This window comes from Schistocerca cancellata, chromosome 2, assembly GCF_023864275.1.
Source record: "Schistocerca cancellata isolate TAMUIC-IGC-003103 chromosome 2, iqSchCanc2.1, whole genome shotgun sequence".
NCBI classification, from domain to species: domain Eukaryota; kingdom Metazoa; phylum Arthropoda; class Insecta; order Orthoptera; family Acrididae; genus Schistocerca; species Schistocerca cancellata.
Window position 1 is genome coordinate 13,260,260 of NC_064627.1, and position 25,083 is coordinate 13,285,342.

General features: G+C 45.4%; 1 protein-coding gene across 1 annotated transcript in view; it reads left to right on the top strand.

Moving 5' to 3' along the window:
- LOC126161310 (uncharacterized) overlaps window positions 1-25,083 on the top strand; it is a 187,599-nt gene that overhangs the window by 36,679 nt on the left and 125,837 nt on the right. The window contains exon 2 of the mRNA XM_049917063.1: window positions 1,066-1,180. Coding sequence (XP_049773020.1) covers window positions 1,068-1,180 — 113 coding nt within the window. The 5' untranslated portion in view covers window positions 1,066-1,067. The remainder of the gene's footprint in view (window positions 1-1,065; window positions 1,181-25,083) is intronic.

Consider the following 25,083-nt stretch of genomic DNA (forward strand, 5'->3'; position numbering starts at 1 on the left):
TGTATACAATCCTCTACTGACGTACTACCTTAAAGGTCAGTTTGGTCAAACTAGGGCTGTTAGTGAAAAACAAGAGTCCGGAATTTTTTTTAACAATGAACCCATCAGCATCCCACATTTATATTTTGCCATGTGATTTACAACAGTATGAAGTAGTTATGGAAATATTTTGAAAATGTTCAATTATGTACTTTTTGTAAAAAAATTAAATCAAAATATTTATCACTGGAAAGAGCATGAAAAATGCTGCAAAAGGACACCTTTCCCAGTTCTCTACTCAATTAGGGCAGCTCCTAGGGTAATTTAAAAAAGTCCGTTCACACATTTTTGGCCAGTTTTTGAAAAGTTTACGTGACCATATTTCAGGAATGGTTTGAGGTAAAAAATTGAAATTCAGTATTTTTCTTAGTTTCAGCACCCACACTATAAGTATACCAACATTTAGCAAAATCTAAGAGGGTGAGGTAAAATTTTTATTTAAAGTGTGTTGATTTGACATGGAATGGCTCAACCCTCTTGGCTTCAACCTTAGTCAGTCACTGTCCTCATCCATCCAGCCCCTTTCCTGTTCCCATTCCAGCACTACACAGTTGTCATTCTACCACCACACCCAGTGTTTCTGCTTCTTTCCTTTTCCGCTACTCCCCCCCACCCTCCCTTCCCCACCTCTCCCCTGCCCTCAGTCTAAGCTGAAGCATCTCCCATCATGCACTGGTGCTCTCCGCTATTTGGTGAGTAGCAACATTCCTTCTTGTAATATTTTTATGGGCTTATGATACTATTTTACTAAACAAATGAAGTTGTTGAAAAAGATCTTTTGAAAGGAGTACGGCCAGTTTTATTTCCTGTCCTTGTGCTGACTTTGTCCTTGGTTTTTGTTCCCTCCTTCCTCTCATAATCTAAATAATAAGGCTGCAGCAAATAAAACTACTACTTCTACTTGTTAATGTGATATTTCAGAATATTTGAAATAGAGTAAAAATTTCATTGTGTGTTTTAATTAATTCACTAAATCAAAATAACTAAATATTCAAATAAGTAATTTTTCATAATTCTCTCTTGCAGATATGGCCCTGTTCGTATTCTGGACCAGCGCTTTCGTCTTTTGTGTACAACCGTTGATAAGTTGTGCTAAAGGCACTGTGGAAACAGCACTGATTGACCCATTTGACATGGGAAGGTATTATGATGGATAAAATATAACAATATACATCAGTTACGTAGTAGAGCACCTGCAGTTAAATAATTTGGACTGTGAAAGAGATACACTGATGTGACGAGTCACAGTACACAACCTAATAATTTGTCGGACCTCCTTTTGCCTACTGTAGTGCGGCAAGTCAACTCGGTGTGGACTTGTCAAACTGTCGGAAGTCCCCTGTATAAATACTGAGCTGTGCTCTATGTAGCCATCTGTAATGCCCAAACTGTCAAGAATGTTCTCCAAACTGATTGCAAGCAGTTGTTTTCTGATTAAATAGGGCATTGTCATCCACAAAAATTCTATCGTTGTCTGGTAACGTAAAATCCACAAATGGGTACAAATGGTCTCAAAATAGCCGACCTTAACCATCTGCAGTCAATGATCTGTTCAGCTGGACCAGATGACCCACTCCATTCCGTGTAAACACAGCCCACACTGTTACGGAGCCACCACCAGCTTGCACTGTGCATTGTTGACAACTTGGCTCCACATTTTCACAGTGTCTACATCACACTCAAACCCTGCTTATTGAATTCGGGATGTGTGTGACTGGGCTACAAAGTTTGTCATCTAGGGACCGACTGATACGATCGCGAGCACAGGGAGGCACTGCAGGCGATGTCGTACTGTCGGCAGTAGCACTCGTAAATCGTCTGCTGCCGTAGCCCACAGATACCAGATTTTGCCACACTGTCCTAACGGGCACGATTGTCGTACATCCTTTGTTGACTTTATTTCGTGCAATGTTGCTTGTCTGTCAGCACTGACAACAGTAAGCAAATGACACTCTAGACACTACGGATTTCAGAATAACGAACCATCTTATGATGTCTGAAGTAAAGTGTCCTATGGGTCTAGCTCCAACTACCGATCTTCTTTCAGAGTCTCTTAATTCCTCAGGTGGCCGTAATCACATCGGAAACCTTTTGTATGAATCACATAAGTACAAATGACAGCTCTGCAAATGCACTGCTCTTTTTTACCTGGTATACACAATACTACCACTGTCCCATACAAGTGCACATCACTTCACAAAGCAGTGCTGCAGCTCAAAGAGTGAGGCACCAGTGTAGCTTTTGGAACTTTTCAGTGAAGGTAATACACATCCCATAATTTATTTTAGCTAAACCATATTCATTTTTCCCTGTATTATTTCCTAATTTGTGGAAAATAATTTACTGTGTGGATCATATTGAGAAGCTATTAATGAAATATTAATCTTATAAATAAAATACTATGTGAAAGTGGAGATCTCTTTTTCCAAGAGCCGTCATGACTCAAAAACAATCGGATGTCATTCCAAATTGTGCACGATGTGTTTAGGTTTTACTCGAAAGAAATAAAATTAATGGAAGAGGCTGACTGTGTAGTAATTTCGGTAGGGAATTATGTGTTCACAAATGACCGACCATAACATCTGTTTCCGATGTGCTTGCAGAGTATGTTCAGTTTGTATCGTGCAAGAAATGCCGTACACACTTGAATCAGATTGTGGTCTGTGTAATCTACAGGGTAATGTAGAAGAAACTGGACAAAAATGTTACTTTTGGAATTGGTTCTTTCAAAATTTTTGTGGGTAATCCACGATGTGTGCTGAAGGTGTCTGACGATTTCAGTGTTGTTGCCAGAACAGAATTGGGGCTTTTGTGAACATTATGAAATGGGGAATATCAGCCTCTGCATGTGTTCAAATTGCAGTGACAGTCACGAAAACAAAAATTTCATCTGAGAGAGCCCGAAAATGATCTATATTTGGTGAAACTGATACAGGACGTGACATGCTACTTACGATGAATTGATCTTACAGATTTGGAAGAGATGTGTTTAAAGCTCAAACCCACCATCTCTAGATAAATACGTATCGTTGTTTAAGAATTAGAGGACTGTATCTTCAAAACTGATATTTTCAGCTTTTTTTGTGTGTATTCTCACAGTAATTGGGTGCACATGCCAAAATGACATGTCTCCATCTATTCTCCTGGCAAGACTAAGTTACTGCATGTGAGTTGAAAGTTTATAGAGACGAGTGTGGGATTGGCAATATGTATCAGCATTTACATTCTTCTGACTCCTTAATTTATGAAGTAAATGTGGAAATACATTTGTGTGCAGCTCATTTCACATACTACAGTTTTCCTGCACTTGTACTGCAAGAGAAGTTGCCATCAGCAGACTTTGGGCCATATTTCTCTTTGGTAAAATGGTAGATTTGGCCGTAAGTATCACATACTGTAATCGTAACAGGGCAGGTCTGGGTGAGATTCGGAGTGTTACGTGATGATTGCTAAGGCACTAACATCAATAATATGATCTTCTTCATTCCAGTCAATTTAGCAAAGGTGATAAATTGCACAGATTCCTCTTAATTGACAAAACAGCTGTTTGGTCCTGGTTATTCAGTTTATCTGAGCAAAGATTTTGTGATAACAAACATGCACAAGGAATAAGTAAGTTGACTGTAGATTCTAGTGATAAAGTACCTGTGCAGTCTGACAGAGAAAATAGTCAAAAAGGAAATCAAAACGAGAAAAAGCAGTAAGAACACAGACAAGTGGAGAAGAAATATAAGAAAAATGAACAGACATCAGGAGAGACATACACACTAACTGCCAAGAACAAAGTGCCAGTGAAGTGTTACATACAGTTTAGGCAAACGACATGTCACTCACCTCGTGTAGTACACGGAAAGGTGATCATGACAGAATAATATTAAGCGAGGAGTAAGTTGCGGAACATATACTGTGCAAAGGTATTTGTTTTTGTATGTGCAGACATCAAACAGAATGTGTAGATTGAGAAAACGGCGAGGTTCGATGACAAATGGCTTCACCCGCTGTGGGAGGTGCCTTTTTGTTTTGGCATTGTGGCTTGTCGGTGGCAAGACTGTTGAAGAGCAACTGCACTCTCCGATAATGAAAAGAAAAGAAGAGATATTTGTGTGACAAATGAAATATTTTATAATCTCTAGTGTCATGTTGAGCCGTCGAGGTGTATCTTGTAAAGTTGTGTTCTTCTCAAATTCATGAGTCACTCTGACCTGTACACCCATTGGAGGACATGTGTGTTTGTAAAAGGAAAGTAAAGGCCATGCTTTTTCGTGATAAAAGAAGTTATCTTCTTTTGCTCCAATAACATGTGCAGAATATGAAGTAATGAAGCCTTTCCTCGGCTACACAAGGGGTTTCAGAGGCAGTGTTTAGCAGGAGCTTTACTTTGAGTGAGTGGGCTGTCATGACGAGATTAAAAGGGGAAAACCTAAGTTTTTCATATGAGGTGCTTCGTACTGCCAGGTACTCCATATCAGCGACCTCGCTGGTCCTTAGACACCGTGAGAGAGCAGAATGGGGCACTCTGCAGAACTCACTGACTTTGAACGTAGTCAGGTCATTGGGTGTCACTTGTCATACATCGGTACACGAGATTTCCACACTCCTAAACATCCCTAGGTCCACTGTTTCCAATATGAAAGTGAGGCGGAAATGTGAGGGGACACGTACAGCAAAAAAGTGTACAGGCCAACCTCATCTGTTTACTGACAGACCACCAACAGTTGAAGAGGTCGTAATGTGTAATAGGCAGAAATCTATCCAGACCATCATAAAGGAATCCGAAACTGCATCAGGATCCACTGCAAGTACTAAGACAGTTACGTGGGAGGTTAGAACTTGGATTTCGTGGTTGAGCGGCTGCTCGTAAGCCTATCGTGGTGGTAAATGCCAAACGACCCCTCGCTTGGTGTAAGGAGCATAAACATTGGACGATTGAACAGTGGTGAGTGGACGATTTGGATGGGATTCGGTTAATGAAAAGGGGACATACAATACAAGGTTTATTTCCCCAAAACAATTAATTAATTGTAATGAATTACACTATGGTTTACAAATTAGTGACACAATCAAACTGCTTACAATATGAGGTCATAAAAATGTGAAATGTGTACAGAGAAACTTATTTGTGTTGTTTGAATCACTGCCAAACTAACTTTACAATTTCATACTTTAACAAATAATCGTTGCGCATTAAACTACATATTTTCACATAATACAGTCAAATTTTTAAAAGTGAAGCACAAATGTATAATTTACAATTAAATTTTCAGTTGAAGTTACTCCTTTCTTTAAAAGAGTGATAAAATTTTCAGCAGGTATCTCAGCTAAAAATGCCCTAAAATCCTTAACGCCACAACACGTACATGAGTAAATACAGGGTTATTACAAATGATTGAAGCGATTTCACAGCTCTAAAATAACTTTATTATTTGAGATATTTTCACAATGCTTTGCACACACATACAAAAACTCAAAGTTTTTTTAGGCATTCACAAATGTTCGATATGTGCCCCTTTAGTGATTCGGCAGACATCAAGCCGATAATAAAGTTCCTCCCACACTCGGTGCAGCATGTCCCCATCAATGAGTTCGAAAGCATCGTTGATTCGAGCTCGCAGTTCTGGCACGTTTCTTGGTAGAGGAGGTTGAAACACTGAATCTTTCACATAACCCCACAGAAAGAAATCGCATGGGGTTAAGTCGGGAGAGCGTGGAGGCCATGACATGAATTGCTGATCATCAAATACCATACGCAAGTGCACTTGCCAAACCTACTACTAAAAATACTGTATAGAAGCTATCAATTAATGACAAATCCAGGATAAGCCCGGCAATATTGCACCTGAGTGCTAGTAGCCAAAAATAAGGTTGAGATACCAAGGTCTGACATCATCTTAGGGCTAACTGGCACAACAAAAGAGTAAAAGAACAAGCAAATGCCAATGCTCAAGAATTTAAATAGGATTAAGTACACACGAGGCTAAAATCAATTGCTAGCACCTTGGACATCGTCTTAGGCTTAATTGACACTACAAATAAAGGTAAAAGGACAGACAAATGACAATGCCCAGCAATTTAAATAAAATAAGTAAGCACAAGGCTAAAAGCAATTGCTAGCAACTTAACAAGCACACATAAAAATATCAGACTGCTGCCACATCACAAACGGAACAGGCGCGCGCGCAGTTCCCAGCAAGCCAGAAAGCCAACAACACACACGCCAGCAAACCAACAACACACACGCCAGCAGCCGAGCCAGCCTGACCACAGTAATTTCAACTCGGAACCAGGGCGCGTGAGCACACCGGGTCCACGCAAAACACACGCTGCTAAATTCCCACCAACAGATCCCCCCCCCCTCCGGGGCGGGAAAACAGACGACGACCGGGTACACACCCAGCAGAAAACTCGACACCCAGACTCCGGCTAAAACCGAAGCATGCAGAAAATATGAAGAAGCTGAAGTAAGGTGAAACAAACCCCGCCACACAGACCGGGCAGAGCAAACACACACCAAAACTGCCCTGCAGTCCTTACAACTGCTGAGTGCAGAAACCCAAGCGATATCGTGGCACCCTTTTCAGAGGCTGAGAACCTCGAGCGATCTCGTGCGGGAATTCATCAGTTGTCCACTACACCACATCATCAACATGGCACACTGCCCAATGCCCAAATCAACGAGACCACACCTCCGTGCCGGGGTGGAAGGCAGAAATACCACCAGCTCGGTGCGAATCCAACTGCTGAGCCGAGCGCGCACGTGGCCCCTCGCGAAAAACGCTCCGCCTGCACAGGCCGAACCAGACGGAAACTGAAATAAAAGTGGCTGTTGATAGTGCCGGATACGCAACGTGCCAGAGAAGTGGCACAAGTGGAAAACTTTCTGTGGAGTGACTAATCACAGTACACAATGTGGCAATCCAATGGCAGGGTGTGGGTATGCTGAATGCCTGGTGAACGTCATCTGCCAGAATGTGTAGTGCCAACAGTAAAATGTGGGGGCTGTGGTGGTATGGTGTGGTCGTGTTTTTCATGGTGGGGCCTTGCGCCTCCTTGTTTTGTGTGGCACTGTCACAGCACAGGTGTACATTGATGTTTTAAGCACCTTCTTGCTTCCCACTGTTGAACAGCAATTCAGGGATGGCGACTGAATCTTTAAACACGTTCGAGCACCTGTTCATAATGCACGGCCTGTGGCAGAGTGGTTACACAACAACAACATCCCTGTAATGGACTAGCCTGCACAGAGTCCTGGCCTGAATCCTGTAGAACATGTAGTGTATCTGCGCAGTACATAAAGAAAAGGCAGCAGCAATACAATTTTGACTGTTGGTAAGAGAGGTCGTCATTGTCCGTGTATAAGGAGATTGGATGAGGTGAGGGAGAGATTATAAAACTCTATAAAATTGGTTTCTATTGTGTGACAGTTCTTACCAGGTGATCTGAATATACAGATAATGTGTGACCTGTATAAGAAACTTTGTGAAGAGGAACAAGTTACTTCTGAAAAATATTGTCTCTACAGACAAATATTCAATACAGAGTTTAACATAGGCTTTTGTGTACCTAGAAAAGATGCATGCAACCACTATTATCACTTTCAAAATCTCTGAGGAAAATAAAGGGGTGGAGAAAGACCAGCACTGAGAACACCTAAAGAGGAAAGAAGCAGCTAAAGACAAAAAATGGAGTGTGTCTGAGCAGGTGACTGTTATTTACTGGCTCTGGAAGCTGCAAGCTATAAGGTACTGTCCAAGCATCAGTGAGTTTGCTACAGACAGACTAGCTGTATACAGTGTATCGGTATAAAATAGTGATACCAGGAAATCTAGACATCCCCAGGATGCTCACAAGTTTTCTGTGACCACGTGCTTGGGTACTACAGGACCCCAGCCTTTGCACCAATACTTCCTTCTCTGTACTGCAAACCTATACTTCCACTATGCCTTTCCCCCTCCACTTAGTCGGATGGTTTTCCTGGTATACCCCTCTTTGGCCTAGTACATGATTTATGACACCAGTTTCCTATTTCACTTGTGGTGTTCTCTACACCTTTTCATTAATAAATACATGGTCCCTATTGTTTGGTTCCTCCCCATGAACCATGGACCTTGCCGTTGGTGGGGAGGCTTGTGTGCCTCAGCGATACAGATAGCCGTACCGTAGGTACAACCACAATGGAGGGGTATCTGTTGAGAGGCCAGACAAACGTGTGGTTCCTGAAGAGGGACAGCAGCCTTTTCAGTAGTTGCAAGGGCAACAGTCTGGATGATTGACTGATCTGGCCTTGTAACAATAACCAAAACGGCCTTGCTGTGCTGGTACTGCGAACGGCTGAAAGCAAGGGGAAACTACGGCCGTAATTTTTCCCGAGGGCATGCAGCTTTACTGTGTGGATAAATGATGATGGCGTCCTCTTGGGTAAAATATTCCGGAGGTAAAATAGTCCCCCATTCGGATCTCCGGGCGGGGACTACTCAAGAGGATGTCGTTATCAAGAGAAACAAAACTGGCGTTCTACGGGTCGGAGCGTGGAATGTCAGATCCCTTAATCGGGCAGGTTGGTTAGAAAATTTAAAAAGGGAAATGGATAGGTTAAAGTTAGATATAGTGGGAGTTAGTGAAGTTCGGTGGCAGGAGGAACAAGACTTCTGGTCAGGTGACTACAGGGTTATAAACACAAAATCAAATAGGGGTAATGCAGGAGTAGGTTTAATAATGAATAAAAAAATAGGAGTGCGGGTAAGCTACTACAAACAGCATAGTGAACGCATTATTGTGGCCAAGATAGATACGAAGCCCACACCTACTACAGTAGTACAAGTTTATATGCCAACTAGCTCTGCAGATGACGAAGAAATTGAAGAAATGTATGATGAAATAAAAGAAATTATTCAGATAGTGAAGGGAGACGAAAATTTAATAGTCATGGGTGACTGGAATTCGAGTGTAGGAAAAGGGAGAGAAGGAAATGTAGTAGGTGAATATGGATTGGGGCTAAGAAATGAAAGAGGAAGCCGCCTGGTAGAATTTTGCACAGAGCACAACTTAATCATAGCTAACACTTGGTTTAAGAATCATGATAGTAGGTTGTATACATGGAAGAACCCTGGAGATACTAAAAGGTATCAGATAGATTATATAATGGTAAGACAGAGATTTAGGAACCAGGTTTTAAATTGTAAGACATTTCCAGGGGCAGATGTGGACTCTGACCACAATCTATTGGTTATGACCTGTAGATTAAAACTGAAGAAACTGCAAAAAGGTGGGAATTTAAGAAGATGGGACCTGGATAAACTGAAAGAACCAGAGGTTGTACAAAGTTTCAGGGAGAGCATAAGGGAACAATTAACAGGAATGGGGGAAAGAAATACAGTAGAAGAAGAATGGGTAGCTTTGAGTGATGAAATCGTGAAGACAGCAGAGGATAAAGTAGGTAAAAAGACGAGGGCTAGTAGAAATCCTTGGGTAACAGACGAAATATTGAATTTAATTGATGAAAGGAGAAAATATAAAAATGCAGTAAATGAAGCAGGCAAAAAAGAATACAAACGTCTCAAAAATGAGATCGACAGGAAGTGCAAAATGGCTAAGCAGGGATGGCTAGAGGACAAATGTAAGGATGTAGAGGCTTATCTCACTAGGGGTAAGATAGATACTGCCTACAGGAAAATTAAAGAGACCTTTGGAGATAAGAGAACCACTTGTATGAACATCAAGAGCTCAGATGGAAACCCAGTTCTAAGCAAAGAAGGGAAAGCAGAAAGGTGGAAGGAGTATATAGAGGGTCTATACAGGGGCGATGCACTTGAGGACAATATTATGGAAATGGAAGAGGATGTAGATGAAGATGAAATGGGAGATACGATACTGTGTGAAGAGTTTGACAGTGCACTGAAAGACGTGAGTCGAAACAAGGCCCCCGGAATAGACAACATTCCATTGGAACTACTGACGGCCTTGGGAGAGCCAGTCCTGACAAAACTCTACCATCTGGTGAGCAAGATGTATGAAACAGGCGAAATACCCTCAGACTTCAAGAAGAAAATTATAATTCCAATCCCAAAGAAAGCAGGTGTTGACAGATGTGAAAATTACCGAACAATCAGCTTAATAAGCCACAGCTGCAAAGTACTAACACGAATTCTTTGCAGACAAATGGAAAAACTAGTAGAAGCCGACCTCGGGGAAGATCAGTTTGGATTCCGTAGAAATACTGGAACACGTGAGGCAATACTGACCTTACGACTTATCTTAGAAGAAAGATTAAGGAAAGGCAAACCTACGTTTCTAGCATTTGTAGACTTAGAGAAAGCTTTTGACAATGTTGACTGGAATACTCTCTTTCAAATTCTAAAGCTGGCAGGGGTAAAATACAGGGAGCGAAAGGCTATTTACAATTTGTACAGAAACCAGATGGCAGTTATAAGAGTCGAGGGACATGAAAGGGAAGCAGTGGTTGGGAAGGGAGTAAGACAGGGTTGTAGCCTCTCCCCGATGTTATTCAATCTGTATATTGAGCAAGCAGTAAAGGAAACAAAAGAAAAATTTGGAGTAGGTATTAAAATCCATGGAGAAGAAGTAAAAACTTTGAGGTTCGCCGATGACATTGTAATTCTGTCAGAGACAGCAAAGGACTTGGAAGAGCAGTTGAATGGAATGGATGGTGTCTTGAAGGGAGGATATAAGATGAATATCAACAAAAGCAAAACGAGGATAATGGAATGTAGTCGAATTAAGTCGGGTGATGCTGAGGCAATTAGATTAGAAAATGAGACACTTAAAGTAGTAAAGGAGTTTTGCTATTTGGGGAGCAAAATAACTGATGATGGTCGAAGTAGAGAGGATATAAAATGTAGACTGGCAATGGCAAGGAAAGCGTTTCTGAAGAAGAGAAATTTGTTAACATCGAGTATAGATTTAAGTGTCAGGAAGTCATTTCTGAAAGTATTTGTATGGAGTGTAGCCATGTATGGAAGTGAAACATGGACGGTAAATAGTTTGGACAAGAAGAGAATAGAAGCTTTCGAAATGTGGTGCTACAGAAGAATGCTGAAGATTAGATGGGTAGATCATATAACTAATGAGGAAGTATTGAATAGGATTGGGGAGAAGAGAAGTTTGTGGCACAACTTGACCAGAAGAAGGGATCGGTTGGTAGGACATGTTCTGAGGCATCAAGGGATCACCAATTTAGTATTGGAGGGTAGCGTGGAGGGTAAAAATCGTAGGGGGAGACCAAGAGATGAATACACTAAGCAGATTCAGAAGGATGTAGGTTGCAGTAGGTACTGGGAGATGAAGAAGCTTGCACAGGATAGAGTAGCATGGAGAGCTGCATCAAACCAGTCTCAGGACTGAAGACCACAACAACAACAACATTGTTTGGTTTGACCTGCCACTTTTTTCAAAAGTGCAGATGTTGCAGGGAAGGTCACCCAATGTGGAGTCTGTTGCACCTTTGTGCATTTCCATCCTGGCAGCCTGCCTTTCCATTGAGATGGTATGCCCCGAACATAGCATGGCAGCGATGCTGTTGGAGTCATAAATTACTGCACGGTGGTGTCCCCCTGACCATAAAGGGATCTCATTGTTGATGCCTGAGCTGATATCCCCCCCATGTATGCCAAGGAGTATGTGCCCATCGTGACTGGAGTATGGAGATTCAGAACAGTGAGTTACTTCTGAGACTGGGTGGCACCAATGGGGAGAGCACCCATTTGGAGTGTGTGGCACCATGGTGGATGGCTTGCATATGAAGCTTTGTCCTGTTGGTGGTCATATGGCCCCAGTAATCTGTTCAGAAGGAAAGAACTCGCTCAGTGCAGAGAGATACAATCCCAAAATATTTCCTACCGTGGCAACACTGTGGGAGGAATGTTGGGCTAAGTGACAAGCAGAGTAAAACTCTCCCCAATTTCTTGTTTCCACAAGGACAGATGGGAATTCTTTTTTATCACAAACCCTTTATTCTTTATGGAGACTGTAGAGAACATCTCTCTGGAAGTCATCCCCTGCCCAGTCGAGGGCATTGCTTGCTTGTAACAAGCTGGATAACACTCTGGTTTCTACCCCTCACCATGATAACCTATACATTATTGTTCACAGCATCCTTTTCCATTTTGCTGTGCGACAATGAGCTACATGTCAACTGGGAGCAAAGGGGTGTACACTTTGTCTGTCGTGTCCATAGGGAGCGTAGGACAACAAGGTTGCTACTGAGGTCATCATCTTGCCCTTTGAGGGTGATTTGTTGCCTGAAAGGGTCAAGGTGATGGTACACCAGTCTGACGTGAGGCCGTTCTCTGACCCCCCCCCTCCCTTGCCCACCCTGTGCGATGCTTCAAATGTATGAAATTCGGGCAAGTCTTCATGTTGCGATGCCACATGCTAGCCCAGTCACACACCAGGGGGCTCACAGTTCTTTTGTGAGATCATGTGTGGCATACAGTTCCATGCCGCCCCCCCCAATCCTACTGCCTTCCCGGCTCCCCTCTCTGTTTTCTTACTTATGTTGACCTGGCTATGTACCTGGTTTCGTATCTTCCTTGCCGTTTTGTTCCTCTGGCCTTTTCTGTTTTGTCCGTTTTGCCATTTTTGGTCCCCCTTTGGGGTTTGACAACCATTTGTAAATTTTCTGTCTGTAGTATGAGCCATTTGTGGAAAAACTCCCTCCCTAGGGCCTATGCCACGGATTCCTCTCCCCCCATCCTGCCACTCGTCCTTCCCCACTACAGTGCCCATTTGTCCCACTAGTTCAACAGCACGTGTAGCCAATCTGTGTGGTGGAGCTGAGCCCCTGACAGCCGAGGGCTCACACTTCTGATACCAGAGTTGTTGCCTCCCTATGTATGCCTAGGAATGGTTGCTCGTCATTCTGGAGTATCAGAACTGCCGGCACTACTGTGCCTGTCCTCCTGTGCCCGGCTCTGCTGCTCCTCGACACCCACTTTCGGAGCAATGGCTCCCCACCCACCAGGGAGGTGAATCCCCGTCCCTCAGACGGAGACGCATCACCCTCCTCTAGCCTCTCACACCGGGAGGGGCTCGCTCGGACCGATTCCCTCTGAGGTTTCTGCCATTCTGCAACTGGATACCAGCCAGTGGCTGAAAGAGCCTCTGGCTGCTGCTTGTAGTGCTCTACAAACTTTGTCAGTCTAGCTAATTCAGAGAAGCGCTCCCAGTCATCCGAGCCCCGTAAACAAAAGAAAGATAAAATGAAGTTTCCAAAGACGAAGGAAATTCTGTTGGCCCCCGTGCCACCAGATCCCCCGTGTTGTGCACCTGTGGCCGCAGCACAGATCCCGCTGTTCCCTGAGGCTCCAGATCGCACCACACATGTCTCACAACCTGCATGTCTTGATAGTATACCATCTCGACCATTGGCAGTAGGCGAACGTGGGATGTAACTTGCCTCCTTGGCCCCTTCGTGCCCTCAAAGTATCCAGACAGTAAAATTGTCCAGTGGAATTGTAGTGATATTTTCCACCACCTGGCTGATCTATGGCATCTCTTGAGCTTCTCCCCTGCTTTCTGCATTGCCCTTTGAGGCTACTGGGGATATTTTAAGGATTGTGCCAAGTATGATAGCGTGTGAGATGGAGTTTGCACATATGTTCTGAGCTCTGTACATAGTGAACTTGTGCCTCTTGATACAGCTTTGGAGACTGGCTGTTTGGGTAAGGGCATTTCAGGATTTTACCATCTGTAATGTTTAATCCCCCATTTGATGGTGAAGTGCCTCAGAACATATTGTCAGCAATGGTTTTTCAGCTCCCTGCCCCCCTCCCCACTTTCCCTAAGCTTGGGCAATTTCAATGCCCATAACTTTTGTGGGATGGAGCCGTGATCACTGGCCACAGGAAAGACATCAAAAACTTACTGGCAGAGCTATACCTCTGTCTCTTGAATACTGGTGCCTCCCCTCACTTCACTGTGGCACACACAACTTACTCAGCTATTCGTCTTTCTATTTGCAGCCTTGGTCTTATCCCGTCCATCCAGGTCCGTGATGACCTGTGTGGTGGTGACCACTGTCTTATCTTTGTCCCTCCCTCAGCATCACCAACCTGGTTGTCCATTTAGATGGGCTCTCCACAATGCCGACTGGAATTCTTTCATCTCCACTGTCATTCTGAGTTCCCCATTAATGAAAGCATCAAAGAGGCTGTCCAGAATGCAACAGCAGCTATTCTGTTGGCAGCTGACTTAGTGATTCCATATTCTTCTGAACACCTCTCCCCTGCCCCCCCCCCCCCCCCCCCCCCCCCTGTTGGGAGGTAGTACCTTGGTGGACCTCTGAAACTGAAACTTCAGAGACCATTAGAGATAGCAGGTGGGCTCTCCAACACCATAGGCAGCATCCATAGATAGAGCAGCTCACTGCCTTTAAATGGCTCCATGCCCAGGTACACACCATTTAAGAAAAGGACAAAGCAAGAATGCTGGGAATGGTAAGTTTGTCATTGGACAATATACACCTCCAAGTCAGGGTGAGAGATCAGAGGCCTGTATATGGTGTATTTGGTATTTTGTTGAACAGTACTGTTTTCACTGACACAGAACAGTTTGCTATGCATTATACTTGGGCCTCTGTCTGTGAACAGTCAACCTGCTTTTTGTTACCTTCCCCATCATTGAGTGGGAATTGCTCGTTGCCCTAGCCCTTTGTCCAGATACGGCCCCAAGGCCGGACCACAACAACAGCCAAATGCTCAAACACCTGTCAGTGGATTGTCAGTGTCGTGTCCGTACCATCTTCAACTGTATCTGGAGTGAGGGTGGGCTCCCACCTCAACATTGAGAAAGCACCATTGTCTCAGTACTGAAATTGGATAAGCATCCCCTGGAGGCACCCAATTAGTTTCTCCGATGTCACCTGTAAGTTGCTCGAATACGCGGTGAGCCGGCGCCTGTGTCTGCTCTTTGCATCGGGCCTTCTCGCTCTGACGCGGACTGGTTATTGCCGGAGCTGTTCCACTGCTAATAATTTGGTTTGCCTGAAATCTGCCATCTGGACGACAGCTTTTGACATCTGTCAACATATTATTGCTGTCTTCTTTGACCTACAAAAGGCTTACCAGGTGTTCCGTGAAACTCTTTCTTGGCAGTCTGGCCTGGCCCCTACCCTTCCCACCTTTTTATTCTCCTTATTCTTTTACATTTGCTGTTCTTAATGTTTCATCTTCCCTAAAATGTCATCATCTTGCCTGTGCTGCTCTTTTTCTTGGGGTAATAGATGGTGAAGTGAAGTGGTACTGGTAGCATGTAGGACGTGCATCTGCCACTGCATACATTGCTCTGGGGACCTCCAACTCTTGCCCGACTTACACTGTCTCGATCGCCTCCTACTTCTCCTCGATTTTATTTCTGTCTTATTATATCTGGCTTGCAGTTGGGCTCTTCTTCTGAGGATTATTCTCGATTCGATACATAAAGGATGAAGGGACTGATGACCTTGCAGTTCGGTCCCTTAACTCCAGTCCACTAACCAAAGTTAGAAATTACGTGTTGCTAAATGTGAATCGATTGAAATAGCATTGTGTGTATGTTGAGAATGCCAGAAGATTGAAAATGGTTATCCACTTGTTTCGTTCTCGTGCACCTGCAGAGAACAAAATTGAAATGTCAATGTGAGCACTGTTTTTCTTCAGGCTGTATAATCTCTAGACGTCCTCATAATATGGCAGTGAGTCTTTGAGGCTGGCCACCTTTTAGTGGACAGTGATTCGGTTAGTGCCTATTCAGAGAGGACTGCAAAAAATATTGTGTGTTTTTAGGATGGTATTCTGTTATTCACGCTGCTTGAAAATGGAGGCTGTATGAAGTTGTTGAAGTGAAAGAGATGAACTTGCTGATTTTCAGTGCCATGCAGAAAGAACAGTTGAACAATAAAAAAAATTGACAGTGAAGGAAATAAACTACAATGACATATGGTAACATAGCTGTAATACTACAAAGGCAATGTTAATCGTATCTTTTTGAAACATTTCCATGTTAAACAATTAAAAAGTTTGCCAGTTACCAGAAAATTCTAAAACTCTGATTCAGTCTTCCAGTTGTAACTGAAATACCGTGGAGCACTAAAACTTCAGGAAAAAATAAAACCTGGACCTCTGGCACACCAGAATTATCGAGGAACAGTATTGTTTGTTTTACAAAAGTCTTGGAGGAGAGAAAGCTGGACCCCTCAGGCGCTCAGCATTGATCTGCTGGGTACAGGCTTGGCAACACCAGGGTTCCTGAGCTGGGGACTGGTAAGTGCCGCCATTCCCCCGTCACTGTAAGCCCGGGCACGCTTCAGCGAACACCGTGTGGTACTGTGGCGGAATGTCGCACGTCTCGGCGAACGGGGATCTAGGCTCAACTGCCCAGTTCGTGAGGATAGGATGAACCTCTATAAAGAAAGACACCTCAATCTCGAGGTGTGCTGCGTGCTGGTGGGATGTGCGGTTGTCGAGGTGGAACGGTAGTTAGAGGGCAACCTCTGGGGAACCTGCCACACCCCAGTTCTATAAGACTTCCTCGGGCACATTGGGCTCTGTCCGAGTGGACCTTTATTTCTCTAGCTGCTCGTGGGACCGAGATGGAACCCTCGAAATGATCTTCTCCTCCCAATAGGAAGAGTGTTCTGCCTGGGAGTATTCACACCCATTCATCCAAAAGAATGTGAGAGGCTAATCCTCCTGATAATAAGAATACTTTGGACTGCAGTAACAGGGCTTCTGGTGATAATGAGAAAGGAGGGGCATTTGAAAAAGTGTCCCCCTATTATATCCATAAGGGTTTGGATGACCTTGCTGGAATGTTAAAATCTATGAAACAATTGTGTGATGGCTAATTGTTGGTTGAAACTAGCAGGTCAAAGTATGTAGACTTTCTTAAGAAATGGCAGAAACTGGGTGACTGAGATATCATTGTTAAGATGCACAGTTCTCTCAACTCCAGTATGGGCGTTGTCACATGCTGACATATTGTGGACATAGCAGAACTAAAGCAAGAATGAGCATCCCAGGGAACAGTCGATGTGGAGCAACGAACGCCCTGGAATACTGGAGCAACTTAAAAGACTACAACTTTCACTGTCACATTTAATTCTCAAACACTGCCTGAACATCTTAAGATGTGGTTCCTTCGACTTAATGTTCGGCCTTACTTCCAAACCCTATGTGGTGCTACAAATGCCAGCATTTCGGCAATACAGCCATCAGTTGTGGAGGTGAACTGATCTGCGGGAACTGCAGAAAAGCCACTCTTCGTCCTGGGACTGACTGCTCATCTCCAGCGATCTGCATCAATTGCTCTGGGAACCACCCAGTCTGTAGCAGAGACTGCCCTGTTTTCACTGAACGCAAAATACAGGACATAAGTGACTGAGCAGATCCTCTATGCTGAAGCCAAAAAAGAATATAAGATGATGAAACCCCCGTCTTCGCTACCTCATATTCTTTTGTGGTGCAGAAACCTATTCCCAAGGCAGACGTTTAAACACAGATGATGCTTAGGGTGCCTGTATCCACCACAAGCACCTGTACTTGCACGTGTACATCTCAAGGGGAAAGAGTAATGACAGAGCAATCCAGGTAGCTGCACCAGGAAAGACCAACAGTTCCGCAGTGACCATCCAGAAGGTACAAGAAAAGCAGAGTGCCTCTCAACACCCCTTTTCCTCCCTCATCCTCGAAGATAGAGGGGAAAGTCTCACAACGTTCAGGTCAAAAGCTGTCCCGAGCACTGTCGGACAACATTCTCTCCTGTCTAACTGATGAGGAGGATATCGTAGAGTTAAATGCCTTGGATCCAGGCAGCCTCTCCACTACCCCTCGCTCTTAAAGTGCTTCACCTCCTCTGTGCAAAGATAGTGGTAAATTAAAAATGCACTGATGACATGGCTTTCATACTACACTGGAACACGACTGGATTCTGGACTTGTGTGGAGGAACTGAAACTTCTAGCACAGACATGTCCCTTGTGCTTTTGTTTACAAGAAACGCATTTTAAAGATACAGAGGTCACTGTGCTACAGGGATATACGCTATACCGCGAGGATAACCTATCGGGGCCTGCTGTCCCCTTGGCTACTGACCTGCAAGCAGTTGCAGTTCAAATTCATGTGTGCGAAGGATCACTGTTTGATCACTGTATTTACCTCAGCAGGATGCACTAGACTCTGAGGCTCTACATCTACATCCATACTCCGCAAGCCACCTGACTGTGTGTGGTGGAGGGTACCTTGAGTACCTCTATTGGTTCTCCCTTCTATTCCAGTCTCGTATTGTTTGTGGAAAGCAGGAGTGTCGGTATGACTCTGTGTGGGCTCTAATCTCTCTGATTTTATCCTCGTGGTATCTTTGCGAGATATACGTAGGAGGGAGCAATATACTGCTTGACTCTTCGGTGAAGGTATGTTCTCGAAACTTCAACAAAAGCCCGTACCGAGCTAATGAGCGTCTCTTCTGCAGAGTCTTCCACTGGAGTTTATCTATCATCTCCGTAATGCTTTCGCGATTACTAAATGATCCTGTAACGAAGTGCGCTGCTCTCCGTTGGATCTTCTCTATCTCTTCTATCAACCTTATCTGGTACGGATCCCACACTGCTGAGCAGTTTTCAAGCAGTGGGCGAACAAGCGTACTGTAACCTACTTCCTTTGCTTTCAGATTGCATTTCCTTAGGATTCTTCCAATGAATCTGTCTGGCATCTGCTTTACCGACTATCAACTTTATATGATCATTCCATTTTAAATCACTCCTAATGCATACTCCCAGATAATTTATGGAATTAATGTATTTGATATTTGATACTGCTTGGAGAGACTGTATTCTCTCAAAACTGCATCAAAGGGGCTATTGTGACCCCCCCTCCCAATATTCGTACGGTCTTTTCTGTCTCTGCAGTTTTTTAGGACCCGAATGGTGATACGCTGTCTGATTTGAGCAGGAGAATGGTACTCCTCAGGGCAGTGTTTTAATTGCTATCCTCTTTGCCATAGCCGTCAACAGTATCACATCTACAGTATGGAGTCCTATGAAGTGCTCCTTATTTATAGATGATTTTGCTGTTTTCTGTTCCTCCTCCAGTGTTGTAATGGCGAGCTGTCAGTTGCAACTTAGAGTGCGGCGGTTAGAGGAGTGGGCTGCAAAGATTATATTCCAGTTTTCTGTGCATGCGCACATTTGTTTAGTCTCGTTCTCGTCATCTTTTTAATTTGCCTGCCTTGAATACGGGGGACGCCGTCCTGCATTTTAGATGTGGTGCAATTTCTGGGCCTCATTTTTGACTCCTAATTGTCAGGGTTACCACATCGGTGAGACCTGAAAGCCAGAATTCTGAAGGCACTGAACGGCGTAAAGTACCTCAGCCACAGGTCTCGGGGGAGCGAGCAGGGCTTTTGTGCATTTACGGCTGGACTACGGTTGCACAGTGTACGGGTCAGCGAGTCCCTCTTACTTGTGGATTGTGAGGGGATTCGGTCAGCCACAGGTGCTTATCGGACCGGTCCCGTGCCTAGCGTGTGTGCTGAGGCGAGGAACCGCCACTTACCGTCCGGCACTGGATCCTCGGGGTGCATCGGGTCTGCGAGTTCCTCGCAACTCAGACTTCACCCTTACACCGTACTGTTGCTCGTCCACCTCTGGAATGCCGGTTTTCCAGCTGTCCGTGAGCTGCAGTGCCACTTAGGATCCGTGTGCAGCATTTGCTGGAGTCACTCAGTGTGGAACTAGTACAACCCCAAATCCAGGGTTTTAACTGCCTATATATGAAGGTAGTATCTGTTCCCGAGGGGACAGATACCTATGATGACCGTTCTGCTTCTCTTGAATGAAATAATTAAATAGACACCCTAGCTGCAAACGGGCATTGATATACATCATTGGAGACATACGTAGCAGACGCTGTATCTGAGCCACCGAGGGCACAGAGGATAGTGCACCTGCAGGGATTTATCCCTTGCAGGTGCACTATCCTCTGTGCCCTCGGTGGCTCAGATGGATAGAGCGTCTGCCGTGTAAGCGGGAGCTCCCGGGTTAGTCCCAGATGGGGCACACATTTTCGACTTGTTCCCAATGATGTATATCGATGCCTGTTTGCAGCTAGGGTGTCGATTTAATTATCATTTCATTTTAACTGTCTGCTGTCCTGGTAACTGGAGAGGTCCACAGTGATTTTAGATTTGGTGCGGTACACGGGAGAGCACTCCCGCTTCTGTTTTTAATGTGATATTCTCTGATTTTTAAATGCCACAACTATGTAGCTGTTTTTTATGGATAGGTCGAAGCAGGGGAACTCCTTTGGTTGTCCTCCCTGTGCGTGCCTGAAGGCCAACCCACGCGTAGCCGGTGACGGGGTAACGCGTAATTCCCCGCCCTGGGTAGACAAGTAAGGCACGCATGTAGCCCCTGGTAAAGGCCATGCCCAGGGAGAGGTGATTGCCCGAGCTGACACCTTCCGACCATGCCGATTGGTTCCTCCGTCTGTTTCTCGGGAGGTGTGACCTGAGGTGTAAACATTCACCTAAGGCGGGAGTGCCCTCTGAGAGGGTCCCCACAAGGAAGGAGCGCACCATCGGAGACGCTGGCAATCGTGGAGGCATCGGAGACGCTGGCAATCGTGGAGGATTCCTCCACAATGGATTCTTCTTCTTCTCCTCCTCCTCCTCCTCCTCCTCCTCCTCCTCCTCCTCTCTCGACTTCTGCCCAAAAACGGAAACTTGACCAGCGACCAGTGACAAAAGTACTACCGCCTGCCGCACAGTTCCTCGTAGTTTCTAGATCTGAGGACGGAAAGGATTTTTCCTCTGTCAGCCCTTTCGTTATCCAGAAGGGCGTAGATGCCATAGCCGGATCTCTTAAGTCTTGTACCAGGATGCGTAACGGTACCTTGTTACTAGAAACTGAGAGCGCCTTTCAGGCACAAAAACTGCTTCGGGCCACACTCCTGTACACGTTCCCTGTCCGGGTGGAGGCTCACCACACTTTGAATTCGTCTCGTGGTTTGGTATATACTAGATCACTCGACGGATTGACTGACGAGCAGATTCAGTCTTTCCTCGCTGAGCAGGACATAACAGCTGTCCATAGGGTCATGAAAAAGGCCTACAATGACCTTGTACTGACGTGAACACTTTCCTTGTCCTTTGATAGTGTTCAGCTGCCATCGCGCATCAAAGCAGGCTACGAGATTATTTCTGTTCGCCCCTATGTCCCGACACCTACGCGCTGCTACCAGTGTCAGCATTTTAATCACACCTGCCAGTCTCGTTCTAATGCGGCTAAATGTGTCACTTGTGGCAGGGATGCCCATGAGGGTGACTGTCCATCTCCATCTCCTCGTTGCGTGAACTGTCAGGGTGACCATGAAGCGTCCTCCTGCGACTGTCCCATCTAAAAGGATGAGCACTGTATACAGGAAATTTGTGTCAAAGAGAAAGTGTCCACCTCGGCTGCTCGCAAGCTATTTGCTAGTAGGAAGCCCACGCTGCTCCCAGCGGGGAAATACACCGTCCTCACCTCTCTTTGGCCTACCTGGGAGGTATCGACACAGACATGCGATCTTCCTTTTAGCGCTACGGTTGTCCGTTTCGCCAGTGCTAAGATCGTCCGGTCAACGTCTTTTCTTCCCCCCGTCACCCCTAAGACACGAGCACCTTCATCAGTTTCTGCCAAGACCAAGACCCAGAAGTCAGATGCATGGGCCTTCAAGAAGTACCATCCCGTGAAGACTTCCTACGTACCCCGAACTCCCAGCCATCGACCAGTATTTAGACTAAGCGACCTACCGAGAAGGCTCATAGGAAGAAAAGTTCTCTATCTCCGCCATGGCGCGTTTCTTCTCCTGTGCCGCCCAGCGGTTGCCGCCCCAGGCTGTCATTCGTTTCGCCTGGCCGCACCGCTGGTAGCCGACCATCTGGCCGTTCACCGGCGGAGGTAGCTCCCCTTCCCGGCCATCTTAACAAGATGGCCGACGAAGCTATAGAACCAATGGATGATGACTGTCTGCCTACTGATAGTGGTGGCAATGCTCGCTCGGAGCCTGGCCCTCAGCGGCCTTCGAGGTGACCCCTTTTTGCTTCTCCTTTTTCTTTTTCTTCTCACGAAGGCACTTCTTCATTGGAATATTTGCGGCATTCACTCCAACCGAGAGGACTTAAAATTGCTCCTACGCTTGCACTGTCTGCTCGTCGTAGCTCTCCAGGAAACAAAGCTACGCCCGTGCGACCGTATTGACTTGGCACACTATAACTCTGTGCGTTTTGACCTACCCCCTGTGGCAGGTATTCCGGCTCAAGGAGGGGTTATGTTGCTGGTCCGGGATGATATCTACTACGATCCCATCACATTGCACACCGATCTTCAGGCAGTTGCCGTCCGAATTACTCTCCCCACTTTCACATTTTCCATTTGTACTGTTTACACTCAATCGTAGTCTGCTGTTACTAGGGCAGACATGATGCAAATTATTGCTCAGCTACCTGCACCATTTTTGTTGACTAGAGACTTCAATGCCCACCATCCCCTTTGGGGCTCTCCAGCATCCTGCCCGAGAGGCTCCCTGTTAGCAGACTTTTTCAACCACCTCAATCTTGTCTGCCTCAATACTGGCGCCCTTACTTTTCTTTCGGACACAACTCACACCTATTACCATTTAGACCTCTCTATATGTACTACCTAACTTGCACGCCGGTTAGAGTGGTACGCACTTTCTGATATGTATTCGAGCGACACTACTCTTGTGTTATCCTGCATCATACCCCATCTCCATGCTCAACTAGTTGGAACATCTCCAAAGCAGACTGGGGGCTCTTCTCTTCCAGGGTGACATTTCAAGATCAAACCTTCGCAAGCTGCGATAGTCAGGTCTCACACCTCACGGAAGTCATTCTCACTGCTGCTGAATCTTCCATGCCTCATACTTCTTCTCCACGTCACATACCAGTTCCCTGATGGACCGCAACATGTAGAGACATTATATGTGCTTGTCGACATCCTTTATGCACCTTTAGATGCCACCCTACGATGGCGAATTGTATTAATAATAAACGATTACGTGCACAGTGTCGTCGTGTTATTAAAGAAAGCAAGAAAGCCAGCTGGGCTGCTTTCACAAGCTCCTTCAACAGTTTTACTCCTTCTGTTGTCTGGGGTAGACTGTGCCAGCTCTCTGGCACTAAGGTCCACTCACCAGTTTCTGGCTTGACAGTTGCGAATGACTTCCTTGTGGCCCCTGAGGATGTCTCCAATGCCTTCAGCTGATTTTTTTGCAGAGGTTTCGAGCTCTGATAATTACCACCCTGCCTTCCTCCCCCGAAAACAGGCAGAGGAGGCAAGGCCACCTAACTTCCGCTCCTCGAATCGTGAAAGTTGTAATGCCCCATTCACCATGCGGGAACTTGAAAGTGCACTTGCCCGGTCAGTCCTCCGCTCCGGGGTCTGATTCTATTCATATTCAGATGCTGAAGAACCTTTCTTCTGCGGGTAAAGGTTTTCTTCTTCGTACTTATAATCGCATCTGTATTGAGGGTCATGTTCCCACATGCTGGCGCGAATCTATTGTTGTCCCAATTCCTAAGCCGGGGAAGGACAAGCACTTGCCTTCCAGTTATCGACCCATTTCCCTTACCAGCTGTATCTGTAAGGTGATGGAACGAATGGTTAACTCTCGTTTGGTTTGGCTGCTCGAATCTTGACGCCTACTTACCAATGTACAATGTGGATTTCGTAGGTGCCTCTCTGCTGTTGACCATCTGGTTACCTTGTCGACCTTCATTATGAATAACTTCTTGTGGAAGCGCCAGACAGTGGCTGTGTTCTTTGATTTGCAGAAGGCTTAAGACACCTGTTAGAGGGTGGGCATTCTCCGCACCATTCATACATGGGGCCTTCGCGGTCACCTCCCTCTTTTTATTCGTGCATTTTTAATGGACAGAAAGTTTATGGTATGTGTGGGTTCTATCCTGTTAGACGCCTTTCGCCCGGAGAATGGGGTGCCACAGGGCTCAGTTTTGAGAGTCGCTCTCTTCGCCATAGCGATCAATCCAATAATGGATTGCCTCCCAGCTGATGTATCAGGCTCCCTTTTCGTGGACGATTCTACCATCTATTGCACCGCGCAGCGTACATGTTTCCTGGACCGCTGTCTTCAGCGTTGTCTTGACCGTCTTTACTCCTGGAGTGTCGCCAATGGCTTCCATTTTTCTGCCAAGAAGATGGTCTGTATTAACTTCAGGCACTACAAAATAGTTTCTCCCACAATCCTTACATCTCGGTCCCGTTGCTCTCACATTCGCGGAGACAACAAAATTTTTAGGTCTTGCATTTGACAGGAAACTTAGCTGGTCTCCACATGTCATATTTGGCTGCCTGTTGTACCCGTTCCCTAAATGTCCTTCGTGTTCTCAGCGGTACAGTGTGGGGAGAGGATCGAACCATCCTACTACGCCTATATTGGTCGATCATCCACTCAAAGCTGGATTATGGGAGCTTTGTATACTCCTCTGCACGGCCGTCCATCTTACGCCGCCCCAACTCTATACAACATCGGGGATTACGTCTTGCGATCGTAGCGTTCTATACTAATCCCGTCGAGAGTCTTCATGCTGAAGCCGGTGAATTGCCACTAACCTACTGACACGATATACTGCTTTGTCGGTATGCCTGTCGGCTATTATCAGTGGCCGACGACCCGTCTTATCGTTCCTTTTTTGATGACTCTCTAAACTGTCAATACGGGTTGTATGTATCTGCCCTGCCACCCCCTGGAGTTCGCTTTCGTCACCTCCTTCAGCAACTTGATTTTCCACACCCTGCAAACTTTAGAGTGAGCGAGAGCCGAACGCCACCTTGGCTCCAGGCTCAGGTTCGTGTTCTCCTTGACCTCAGCTGGCTCCCAAAGGAGGTTACCCCAGCTTCGGTATACTGCTCGCGGTTTGTCGAACTTCGTTCAAAGTTCATTAATACAATTTTCATTTATACAGATGGCTCTAAGACCAATGACAGTGTCGGGTGTTCTTTTATTGTCAGGGCACACAGTTTCAAATACCTGCTCCA